The 13,892-nt window shown below is 29.6% G+C and overlaps 1 protein-coding gene across 8 annotated transcripts in view; it reads right to left on the bottom strand.

Moving 5' to 3' along the window:
• The window catches only part of shaker (Potassium voltage-gated channel protein Shaker), a 939,448-nt gene that overhangs the window by 90,213 nt on the left and 835,343 nt on the right, over window positions 1–13,892 (bottom strand). For all 8 annotated transcript variants that reach the window (XR_010844284.1, XR_010844283.1, XR_010844285.1 and 5 more), the window contains 2 exons: window positions 12,523–12,788; window positions 3,707–4,350 (listed from right to left, as the gene is read on the bottom strand). Coding sequence is in view for 4 of the 8 variants with exons in the window: in XM_067050608.1 (XP_066906709.1) it covers window positions 3,707–4,350; window positions 12,523–12,788 (910 nt within the window). In the remaining 4 variants the exon portion in view is untranslated. The remainder of the gene's footprint in view (window positions 1–3,706; window positions 4,351–12,522; window positions 12,789–13,892) is intronic.

Raw genomic sequence — 13,892 nt, 5'->3', positions numbered from 1 at the left:
TTAGTGGGGCGGGTCCGGCCGGGAAGAATTGCCTAATAAAGAAATAGTTAGAACTAACATAAGAAAAAAATTGTCTAGATAATGTGAGCTTTTTGTAGCAACTGGAATGATGTTACTGATTTTAAGTGTAGTATTATCTCTATTTTTGCTAATGACATCACAAAAATTCGTGCCTGATAGGATAGGTTGAAATTTTTTTTAGTAGATAAAATTTGCTACTATTTGAAACTTAAATGACCGTTAGTTTCTAAATATTAACCATTTTACCTCAAAAATCAAATGGAGCTGTAATTGTCTCATTTTCCTTAATATAATCTGAAATATTTATTTTACGAGAACAATATTATAGAACGAAATTGAAGTAAATTTAAATTGATTTCCTTTTAGTCAAGACGAAAATTTCTAGGCTAAATGCTTCTACTAAAAAAGTTGGATTATTACATTGCATGGATTATTATATTACAAATATATTGTAAAGTGGATTTGAGAGAAAGATGTTCATGTTGTAAAGAAAACTGTTCATGTTGTAATTATTAATTTTGTATTTAATTATTATAAAAAAGAAATGATTATGCTCAAAACAAAGAACTATCCATCTGGTTATTATTAATTTGATTTATAATTATACACAAAGTATATGAAATGAATAAATTATCTTTAATCTGTACAACTTTTTTGCTTTTTTATTGTTCTTATTTCATTACTATCTTAAAAGAATCGATAGTTAAAACTGGAACGTTTTTCAACTTTTTTGTTTCTTAATTTCAACTTTTCAATGTTCTTTTATTATCCTACAATTTTTTGAGAGGTACTGAGCCTAATTATCCTGAAACTGAAGGTAATTATTTTTTTTTATTAATTTACTTCAAATCGCTATAGATAAAATATTCTGGTTAAACTAATTTTGGTTTTAACGATATTTTACAAAATGTGTTTTTGGCTTTTTGGACAAAATATTCAATGTCTGAAGAACTGTATCTTCGAAAGTAATGGTGATACAGAGTTTGTTTTGTTTCAAATAGTACAAATTTTATTGAATCTAATTTATAATGCCAGGTGGTCAGTTAGACTCTAACATAATTTGGAACTACTAAAAATAATTACTTAATTTCCCTTAAAATCCGAATATCATTATAATTTCTTCAACATTTATTTTATTTTGTTACCTATGAATGTATTAGTTATTGCTCGATATGTTGAATAAAACTATAACTAATAGAATATTTTATTTTACTATCTTTCATTTCATTTGTTTTATTGACCAAAAAAAAACATTTTAAAGTAGATTGTTCGTTAATTAGATTACTGAGTTAAATTTTTCTTTAATTTATCTTATTTAAAACTTTTTATGTTTCGACTACTGAGCCATTTTTAAGAACAAACTTTCTTCTTAAAAACATTATATGTATTTTCTTTCAAACTCGAAATATATTAAATTTACTTTTTTTTCAGTTAACGTTTATTCACTATTCAAAATTTGTCTTATTCACTTAATTTGCATTATTTAAAAATTCAGTTGATCTACTGAGATCCATTTTCAAGAACCATCAATGGTATGGTTACAATGCTTTGATTATTTTTATTATTTTATTAAAATTAGTATATCCAAAAGATATCGTTCCATTCAAGTTTTTAGTTTACAAAATTTCCTTAATAAAGCCAGACCGCTTCAAGGGACTACTTTTATATTTATTTCCAGTGCAACGCTATGATTGCTACCCAATCAAGTAAATTTCGGTGACGAAACATTTGAATGTGACATTATCTTTTGAATCGACTAATCCTGATAAAGTCCGTTCTTAAAAATGGTTCTAAATGGAAAATATTTTAAATTTTAAATTAAGTGAGTTTAAATGTTTGCTTATTGACCTAATTGTCATGATAAACTAGTTTATTTTTTTTTTTTTTTAGATTTGCTCTCAATTTATTTCACGACTAAAGTAAATTTTCCTTGTATTTAGAGAAATACGAACATTATAGTTCAAATTCTTCTAAATCAAATTATGTGTAAAAATTTTATTTAAATCATCAATATCACCTTATAAATATTTTTTAAATTTACGACGATTGTACGTGACTAGCGAAGAAAAGGAAATATACAAAAATCACCTACAAAAGTTTAGTGATTGCTAAAAATATGGTTATCTCTTTATGAGTTATAGGGTTAATTTATATCCAGTTGAAAATGTTCACAGTCATTAGCAAGATGATGTTGAATTAGTGGTTGATTTTGACTGGAAGAGGTTTTTTAATTTATTAATTTTGAGCACTATAATGCTTATAAATATTTGACAAATAAAAATGTGGAAGACTTTGTAATGATACATTTACTTTTTTAACTCCATCTGAAACTCGTGTATGGTTTAATCTTATTTAAAGCATGATAGTATTAAGTTTGGAGGTAAGAAATATATTGAATATGGAAACTAATTGAATATTCAAGACAAACTGACAAATCAAGCACCAAATATTGCTAACCTTCCTAATCCTAATCCTGCTATCTGGCCCTGTTTCCTCACTAATTAACAACAAAAAAATAATAAATCATTTAAGGAACACATATCTGTTCAATTCCTAACTTTGTCTACTATTGTTGAAGAATACTTAACATTCGAAAAATTATCCTCTATTCTTCTATAAAACTCTTTCCGATCATACTACAATGTTTATTTCTTGATTCACAATGAATGACAATTTTGCGTTAATTTTTCAGATAATTATATTTTTGTAATGTTGCTACTAATTTAGTTTTAGTAGCTTAGTTGATGTAGGATTAAACACATTATTTAAGAAAAATCATTCACTTCTTCATTCTTTATTTAAAGGGTCAATTTTTTTTTTCAAACCTTTTTATTTTTAATGTATTGCATTATATTATTATGTATTCTGTAACCATATAAAAAACAAAGAGGTTTGAAAAAAAAAATTGACTCTCTAAATAAGAAATACTCATGGCTACTAATATATATAATATAGGTCATAATAAGACCTCATGGCGCAACGGTAGCGGGTCTGACTCCAGAGGGTCAATAAAAGAATTAAGAAATTTTACATAGTCCATGAAAAAGGTTTGGGGCTTCTGGCTTATAGTTATTACAGTGATAAAGAAGGGAGAAATTAGGATTTGTATCATACCGAATTATGGTTTTAGGAAAAATCTATAAAGAAATATATTTCTGAAGCTGATGGTTGAAGAAATGGTGTACTTTTGATGGAAGAATAGTTATTATTCTTGATGAAACTAAAATAGCATTGTTATACCTCTTATTGAATATTTTTGAAAATGAAGGAATATAAAGGCTCTTTTCCTGATTAACCACTTAATCATTCCAGGTTTCAGTGGTGGTTTAAGTAATTAGCTCGAAGATGCAATCGTTTACTAAATCGTCGTAATCATTTAAGAAATTAGAGAAATACCTTATTACCATTATGATTTATAAATAATTTAGTTAAAGCATGAACTGTATTAGCTTTCTTAAATGTATTGAAATAAATTTTATAAAAATAGGCGATTTTCTTTTAATTTTTGTTGTTTAAATATATATTTTACCATTGAGCAATTGATAAGCAAGTTGTACTTTTTATATACGCCTTTTAAATTCTCCAGCTCGTACAGTTCATGTGATATTCATAGGATACATGATAAAAAATATAAATATATGAAATATTCTATTCTACTAATATCACTGCACTCGCGATTACTTACCAATAAACAAGAAAAATATAAGCAAGCCGAGTTCTCTCATAGAGGCTTTCAAAGTTCGACCGAGGATTTGAAGCCCCTTCGAATGCCTGGACAACTTGAATATTCGAAACACTCTCACTAACCTAATCACTCTGAGTATGGCGAGACTCATAGCTTGGTTCGTACTTTTGTCCTGCGGGGAGACGGGGGCTTTAGGCACGTTGGAGGTTTCTTCCTCTTCTGCCACAACCGTCGCCAGCGTGATGAAGTAGGGAATGATGGCGATGATGTCTATAATGTTCATGACGTCACGGAAGAAGTTCAGTTTGTTCGGACAAGCGAGGAACCGCACTGACAATTCGAACGTGAACCATATTATACAGATTGTCTCTATGAGAAAGAAGGGGTCCGTGATATCGGGCACTTCGTCCTCCTCGATCTTCGTGCCGTTGGTAGTCGTGTTGAAGACCTTGTAGTGCTTGAACTCGGGCAGGGTTTCGAGGCAGAAGATCACTATCGAGAGGAGGATCACGAAGACCGAGATGATAGCCACGACCCGGGCCGCTTGCGACGATTCGGGGTACTCGAACAGGAGCCACACTTTCCTTTGAAATTCGTGCGACGGAAGTGGTTTCTCCTCTTCTTTGATAAACCCTTCGTCCTCCCTGGAAAAAAAAAAACTACATTAGTAAACAAGTTTTAAAATCTCCAGAATTCTAAGTTTAAGCAAATGTTTTCAAAAACAGTCAGCTTTTTAAAGGTATCAAATTTCAGTATAATCGCAATAGACAATCACATGAACTTTTTATCATATTACACTTAAGTCCATAGAACATGTCAGTAAAACCGTTACTATCGAATGTTTAAATTTCTTATTTTTATATTTGTTATTGTTAAACAGTAGAATAGAAAATGATAGTTCCACATTCTTTCTTCGGTAGAAAATCTACATTATAACCAGATACAACCATTCTTATTAATTCAACAAATCTGTACGAAAAGAAAAAAATAGTAGTTTCAAAATAAGTACCTAAAAATCTTTGTAATTTCTCTTGGTTTATAATAAATGGCCAATTACACAGTGAACTACAATTGGAATCAACACTTAATTCATCGAAGAACTTATAGCTTAATTCCATTCCTAGTTACTAGCAGTTAAAGTTGTAGACGCTTTCATACTAAAGAAATCCTTTTAGTTTCTGTTATACTTTTTTTCTGTTTACATATTTTCAGGAAAAATATAAAAAAGACTAATAATCTCATAATCATTACAAATCTGGTAATTATAATCTCAAAATGGATGAAAAGAAGTAGCGATAAGCTAACTCCTGTGCAGAAAGAAAGAGGATGGCGAAATTAAAGCAAGAAAAGCAGGAGAATAAAGTATTAATTATTTTAACTTCTGTAATTATGTAATACCAGACAGAATATGAATAAAACTATGTTCTTGTGTTACGCCAATCCAATCCATACAAATATTAAAGACATTTTGATATTCGCAGATCATTAAATAATCCGGACTCCTGAGGGACCATTTAAAAAAATACAAAATAAAGAATTAAGGTGGAAATAATGCGATGTTTTTTTTATAACTTCCTTAATTAGAAAAAAATATTATTCACTATAAGGGTTATTTAATATTAATAGATATTATACAAATTAATTTTAAAGTTTTAATTATTAGTAACTACGTACGCACGCTGTAGAAATTGTGGGGAAGTTATCCACACCGGTGTTAACCGTTGACTAAATCAGGAACAGTGCGAGGAATAAATCGTTGATAAAAACATTTCTTAAGCAAAAAAGTTAATTTATATAGTACCCAAAAGGCTTGCATTTTATTCCATTTATAGATTTACTATAATTGTTTATTATTGTTTTGCTAATCATCGTTAAACAAAAATGAAATCTTTTAAAAATTTTACCCATTTTTTTTCTGCCTATTTTTTTTTTTTATACGAAAACTTATGTTTTCGTTCCTTATTGCGTTCCTTATTGATGATTAATTTTTTTTTTTAATTAGGTTTATAGTTTTTACAATTGTTTAAATTTTTGTTTTAATCAAAGTTTCCTTATAGATTTTTTTTTTTCAAATCTAGTTAAGTAAATACGGAAAAATCAATTTTTTTCAAATCCTTACAACACATAAGTTCAATGTTTTTCTCTATCTATTATTATCAATCATATATTTGGCCAATATCTCTCAAATATTTGAAGCTTTAGAGCCATAACGATTATTTTGTAAGTTCGTATTTATATAAAAGTGAATTAGTCACTTATAAATAGGATTAATGTGCTACGAATTTTTTTTTGTAAACAAATGAATTTCAAATTACACTGTTATAGGAATAATAGAAAGTGTTATTTACCTTGGTGAGTACTTTAGTTTTTCTACACTTTTTTTAGATGCTTAGTTTGTGGTTTGCATAACAATATCAGTTTTAAAAAGTTTAAAAAAAAAGTTGGTGGTAAAAGAGGAACTTTTTTTTATGTTAAAAGTATAAGTTATTCCAAATATTTAAATTGAACTAGGATGCACCATTAAAAATTTTGGATTTTTACTTTAACAGTCAAGACCTAAACCTTAATCTGAGGTCGGTACCAATATTTAAAAGTGATATCAAACCTAAAAATTTTTTAGTGTGTATACATTTATGTTTAATCAACGGGAAATTTAGTTTTCTTATGGATTAGTGCTTTAAAAAAGAATATGATACATCATTTTCTTAATTTTGAAAGTGGCGTAAGTCCATTCTTACATTTAAAAGCAACGGAGTTACTTATTTACCTCTTACGGACTCCCTTAAAAACACAAAAGCATTATTTATGCTATCTGTTGCCCATATAATTGAATTTAATCCAACACAAACTCTTCGTTAATTGGAGTTACGCCACTTAAAAAATAAACAGCTCACATGAACTTATGATCTGATTTGATTACTAAATAACTATCGAAACTTTCATTTATTTTTTTAATATCTCTGCTTCGACTATAATTACTATTTTAGAGCTATAAATGTTCTGTTGTAAGTTAGTTTAACACTGAATTAAGGGAACTACACCCGGTAAATATAATTCCAGTTATAGCATTGCGGTGTATAAGATGGCCATGTAAGGTTATAGGGCTTAGGAACGAGCGGATCCCTAAAATGATAATAAACACTAAACCGAGGGATAGACCGAAACGTAGATGGGAGGATTGCGTTAAAACTTATTTAGTAGAATTGTTTTTGGAGGGGCATCACTGGAAGATTTATTTAGAGAGCGATTGGTGGTATCGGCATGGAACCTTCGGGTACGTTCAGCCTTCATAATTATTATTATTCGGTTTTTCTCGCTATTGTGGGTTGAGTATATGAGATTGGGGACCTAGAAGTCCAACCACCTTCATATTATGTTTATTTATTTATTTTATCTTTTCAAATACTTAAAACCTTTCGCACTATACGTGCTGTGGCTAAGAGAACCGACTATTGAGCCTCTCTTAGTACATCAACAGGCACTCCCAAAGCATTCACGCCTACCACTGTCGATTTTGGTACGAGACCATTGGTGGATATTATGATTGGAGTTGTGGTAACCCTCCAAATGATACAGTTCCTTCAATTCAATCGCCAATTCCTGATATTTCCTTAGTTTTTCTCCCACAGTAGAACTTATATTATTACCGTTTGGGATTCCGACATCAATTAGTTCCGCTTTATTTTTTCTTAGATCAATAAGGAGGATATCTGGTATATTGTGGCTTGAGAGGACCTTTTTGGGGAGTCTATTTGGGTGGTACATGTAGTATGGGTTATTATTGTTATTATTATTATTATTAAATTTGTTTATATACGAATGTAAATAGCATAGAAAAAGAAATTACTTATTGTTTTACACCACATTTTAAAGTTCTATTTTTATTTATTTTTTTAAAGTATATGTTATAGAAAAGTTAACATTGATTGAAACACTTCTATTGTTATTTTTGTTTTTTGAGAAATTAGCAAGTTCTTAATGGTTTTTCAGGAAGCAAAATGTTGAAGAAATGTTTTTTTCTGACGCTGCTAACCAAGTTTTGCTGGTGACCCATTGAAGCGATAGAGGTTTCTTTCTGAGACACGGTTATTAACAGTTGCCTGGGAAAGAGAAGGGGGAGGAGGCAGTAACCATGACAACCCTCAATGAAGCTCATGCGTGAATGGATGCGCACACGCTGGAAGCAATTCTCTGCCACCGTCCAGTCTCTCAGTCTCTCTCACCAATATATTGATCATCTCCTTACATCCAATATTATTTGCAAAAATAATTATTTCGGAGGTAGAAATTTATATTTTTTCTAGCTCTGAAGAAAAAAAATCCTTGTTCTTATTTTGGAAAATCTATAGGATTAAAACTTAAATTGTGGCTTACGGAATCCACCTAAGCTATAGAGGAATTTTCTACGAAATATCAATTACTCTCTTTTGGAAAACTTTTATTGAAAAATATAGCCCATTACCCCACAACTTTTACTTACCATGAAACCATATTTTAGGGTTTTTTTGAGATGGAAATCAGAACTCTTAGTACAAGAGCCCCAGAGGAGGAAAAAGACAGTTATTTCACCCCAATTTTTTATTACTTTAATGAAAACTATATATAATTACTACTCAGAATTAATGAGTGTCAAGAATAGGTAAGAGAATTAAAAAATGACGGCTATTTCAAAATGTTAAAAAAAAATTAATTTTTCATTCGGAGCTCTATATCTTTAAAACTAACAACAACACTAGGAAACCTAAGAGAACATCATTTAAAGTAGAGTAAATTTGCTAAAATGTGAGCTCTAATAGCGTTATTTACGTTGATTAGTTCTCGAAATATAGATTTTTAAAAAGCAACATTTCATAAAAATGTTGTACGGAATGTACTGAAAGATCAGTAGTTAGTGAATTTATTATCAGAAATCTATATCTCAAAAACTATTCGATATACAGATGTTTATTAGCACTCAAATTAAAGCTAGTGTAATGGACTGTAAAGTAGTTTATGACGTTTATCTTCGTTGGAGTAGTAGTTTTCATGATGTTTGCTTATATAAATTGATATATAGTTGTTCGGACAAACTTTAATGTGTCAAATTTCTATTCATATGCGAATATCATAGAAACTACTAATCCTACGTATCATAACTACTGGATAGTGAGTTACATTTCTTTTATTTTGAGTGCTGAGAGACATATGTGCATGTTATAGTTCTATAAGCAAAATATTCGGACCAAAAAAGGATGAATTAACCAGAGAATTTAGAAGATTACACAACGCTGAGTTATGGGACCTACATCCGGTAAATATAATCCAAGATATAGCATTACGGCGTGTAAGATGGGCATGTAATGTTGTAGGGCTTAGTAACGAGCCGATCCCTAAGATGTTAATAAACACTGAACTAACAGGTAAACGTACCCAAGGGGTAGACCTTAGAGACTTAGATGGGAGGATTGCGTTGAATTAATTTAGTGGAATTGGGTTTGGAGGGGCATCACTGGAAGGATGTATGCAGAGATCGTTTAGTGGCGCTGATATCGAACCTTCGGTTTCGTTAAGACTTTATTATTATAATTATAGTTCTATAGACATATTTTTTCAAAACTCAAACATTCTATCTGAAGAACTAGAAATTAACATTTTGTGAAATTATTTTGTCAAATATCATAACTCCTACAAAGATAAAAGTTATAAACTATTTTATAGTCATTTTAACTAGCTCTATTTTGAGTGCTGGAAGACATCTGTATGTTTTATGGCTTCTGAAATAAGGTTTTTCATAAATCAAACTTATTGCCCGAACAACTATAAATCAATTTATTTTAGCAAATATCATGAAAACTAATATTCCTACTTGGATAAACATCATAAACAACTTTATAGCTCATTAAACTAGCTTTAATTTGAGTGCTAATAGACATCTGTACGTCACATTGTTACTGAGTATAGACTTCTCAAAATAAATTCACTAACTACTAATCTTTCAGAACATTTTTATGAAATGTTGCTTTTTAAAAATCTGTATCTCGAGAACTATTGAACGAAAATAGCTCTTTTAGGGCTAATATTTCAGAAAATGTATTCTTATTTAATTGATGTTCTCTCAGGTTTTCGAGAGTTGTTGATAGTTGATAGCTCCGAATGAAGCTTTTTTTTTAACGTTTTGAAAAAGGCACCATTTTTTAATCCTCCTATACTTGGCAGACTAATCAATTTAGGCTAGTAATTACACATAGTTTTCATTAAAGTAATCATTTTCTTTCTACCAGGCTCTTTTGCTATTTTTTTCTTTCATCAATACAACAGTTGAACAAAAGATAACGTTGCTTATTAATTTGATCGGAAGATAAAAGTTTTGACTTTTACCGATTTGAACTCAAGTCTCTATTTTTCTTCTTTAATTAATTATAAAATTATTTTATATTTTATAAATCCTAAAAATAGGAACTGGTTATTAATTTCAGAAAAGCTAAATTAAAGGTACTTAAAAAGATTTTTGTTTAAATTATTCATTTCAGCTCTATTAGACTATTTCAATACCTGTCTGGTATATAAAAAAAACGACTTAACTAACTCACAGTTTACGAGCCTTAGTTAGACTCAAGGATAATCAATCAAAACTTATTTTTCCGTTGATAACCCGAATTCAAAATTTTCCACGGTACCTCCCCTTACGTATGTATGATATACGTAAGTGCATGTAAAACTTAATATAGACAACATCATATAACGATAAGTTAATTTTTCGAAAGAAAATATTGATCTGTAATATACGAAATATTTTACGTGAGACAATATTTTAAAGTAATCCGAAAAAAATTTAGCCCAGCCCATTAATGATTAAGGTCTTGTGAGAAATTAAATGTATGGATATTTTAATGAGCATATTTATTTCGTCAAAATACTAGTGTTTTGAATTAACGTTGGTTAAAATATATATATATATATATATATATATATAGTTTAAACTACAGTTGGATTTGAACATAGTTCTTGCTTTAGTTGTCGAGGGTCTAGTTTCTTAAGATAACAAATAACAGAAAAAAAATTGGTTTTCATATGCACGGGATATTTTTGCTATACTATTCAGTTTAAAGTATTCTCAACCTGTCTGTTTTATGTATATTTTATCTTAACAGGGAATATCTTATAAGTATACATATTTAGCAGGGATGTGCTCGACTTGAACGTTTCATGAGTTTTTAATGGTAATTGTTATTATTGAATTTAGAAAACCGCGATCCATTTTTTACCGTTCTTATTTAATTTAATCATTAGTAAAATATTCTGGGGCTTAATAATTATTTGGTTCTACTTATGAAACAATGAAAATAAGTTTATTGTGATGAAAGTAGGTCGTTAAATATTCCTACAATAAATGAATATTTTTCGAGGAAGAAATAAAAAAATGGTTTATAGAAACATAAATAAAACCTTATATAAGACCTTCTCACTATTAGGGAATTGTATCAAAGCCGAATATCGAAATCGGTAAATTAAGGTACTAAGAATTGACTTTCTAACCATAGACTTTCTCTCTCCTTAATTTATATTGGCCAGAACATTAAAAAAGTGGCTGAAATTGATAATCGGCACGAAATCTATTTTTATCAATTTTACATTTCGAGCTATTTTTCAATTACTTGAAATAATACCCGACTTGCTAATTAGTAAAATTGATTTGCAAAACAAACAACCGTTAAAATAAAAAAATTAGATATAGTCGTGGTTATTAAATATCAATAAAATCGTGAAAACGTGAATAAATCAAAAACTAAGAATGTTAGAAATGATATAAATGTAGGTTATATTTTTTTATTTATAGGAATATATTTATTACAAAAAAAAAATTTATTTGAGAAATGAATTTAAAAAATATTATTTGAATTGATATCAAGTCAAGTATAAAATGAATTAAGCATTGTAATTTTTTTATATCAAAGTCCTAACCGGGTGAAGATGACTTTTAAGATAATGGTTAATAAAGTATCGGCGAAAGCCAAATGTCAAAAAAGAGAAGAAGGAATAAGATGTAACACGTGTGAACTGCTGTAACATAGTATATTTATTGGGTTCGGTACATCTCTTTATATACATGCGATCAGCTGATCTCCTCAGTCAGCTGACATCGAAGTAACAGCTGACTGAGGCTGTAACTGGTATAACAGTGTATATTTGGGTATATCAGAAAATAGTGAATGATTTAATAGAAATAAGAATTAAAATCTGTATCACTACAACCAATGAATGGTGAGGGAATCAGTACTTTGTAAGGAAGTACTGTTACTAGACCAACGGTTGTGCAACGAGGTAATTTAACATGGAGTTAGTGGCATCGTGCCTTACCACCGTGCCACCGCGTTCCTAATGTTGATGTAATAAGAATATATACATATATTTAAAAGTAATTCAAAACTAGTTTTAAAAAATTACTTACTCAAAACTGTCATATTATTTTATAAACATATTTGTTTTAAATATAATTGACGTGGATTTTTAGCCCGTAATAGGAACATTTTATTTTAATAACTTTCATTAATCAATTGTAAGATGTGTTATGTGTGAGTGAATTGTAATTAAATAATGAGAATATTTTAGGTGTCTCTTTTATAATCGCCAGAGGACCAACTCGTTAGAGAAAAATATACAAGGTTCAGGATAAAAAATATTTTTGTTTTACTTGAAGTGAAAACAAAAATTAATGTAATATATATAAGTTATTTTCAATTCGTTGTTTATTGTGTAGGTTGTTTGTTCATTAAAATACAAGATACAATAAAATGTACTCTATCTGGTATAAAACTAATATTGTGTATGAATTTTACCTAAATTTGTTGGTAGCCAGTTCGCCCAACTCGTAGAACTTTATTTCCTCCGAGAAGACGTCAAGGGGGACGTTGACCGGCCGCCGTAGCCTACCTCCACTCTGGTAGTAGTAGAGGATAGCGTCGAAGGACGGTCGGTTCCGGTCGAAGAAGTACTCGTTCCTTAGAGGATCGAAGTACCTTATCCTCCTCGACGGGTCTCCCAGGAGGGTGTCAGGGAACTGGTTCAGCGTCCGCAGCTGCGTTTCGAAACGCAACCCCGAAACCTGAAACACATCATCATATCTAACTTAATATTTTATTTAATATAAATATTATATTGACATATCAACTTTTAATGACAAGATGATCATACAAAAAATAAGAAAAATTGTCTCAGTTCATAGCTTCGTAATTATTTAATTTATACTCCGAAGTATGTTGATGTTTTGGTAATGTTAGGGAAGAAGAGTAAACTACAAAACTAAATACAATTATGTTAATAAATGTTAGTGAGGAACTTGTCCTCGAAATAAATTGGTTAAAATAAAATATATAGTTAGTAGTAGAAAGAGGAATAATTTCGGTGGCATAGAAATACATTTAAAGAGGTAGAGATTTTTAAGTATTTCAGTTGAGGAAATAAAAGTTCCTTGAAATTCTGGAAATTCTTGTTATGTTTCAATTTCGAAATTTCTTAGTCAATTTTTAAATTTTAAATTTAAATTTTTTTAGTTTCAATTTCGAAATTGCGCCTTCTGTCCAGAAATGTAAAAGTTAGAATTTTCAAAAGTATTATCATTTTTACTATTAATTTTTCATTAAGGAAGGAACAGCGCCCTAAGGGTTTTTGAAGATAAAGCATTGCATTAAACATTTAGGAACGAATGTATCCCTAAGAAGATAATAAGTACTGATTCGACGGGTAAAATCCTGAGAGGTAGGCCGAAACGTTAGCTAGAGGATTGCTCACATCGGATAGATGTATGTAGATAGTGATTCTTAGTAGTGATGAGATGTCACCAATTAAATGGACAAATTTATTAATTGTTTTATATCGCAATTAGAAATGAGCCACCATCTCCAACATAAATCAACCAATTTTTCGGATTCGGCTCTTTGGTATTGTACCGTCTATATGACATCACATTGATATATTTTATTTGTACTGCCGATATGATATTGCAAGATCAAAAATTATTTTGAAACAACTTTTATTTTTTCAATGAAATAAATATATAAATAAGTCTTATTTATTATTTGCTTAATTTATAGATGCCGTATACAACTCCAGGGTTCGAAACACCGTATTCTGGATTTCGTGATTACATTTCTCGATGCAGGTTGTTCTCCTTTACGAACTTAAACAGGTTCTTCTAATTTCCTGGCAG

The sequence above is a fragment of the Halyomorpha halys genome, unplaced genomic scaffold, assembly GCF_000696795.3.
Source record: "Halyomorpha halys isolate HHAL.00 unplaced genomic scaffold, Hhal_1.1 Scaffold108.1, whole genome shotgun sequence".
NCBI lineage: Eukaryota > Metazoa > Arthropoda > Insecta > Hemiptera > Pentatomidae > Halyomorpha > Halyomorpha halys.
Note: the sequence above shows the minus strand (reverse complement) of the source record. Positions and strands in the feature narration are given on the sequence as shown.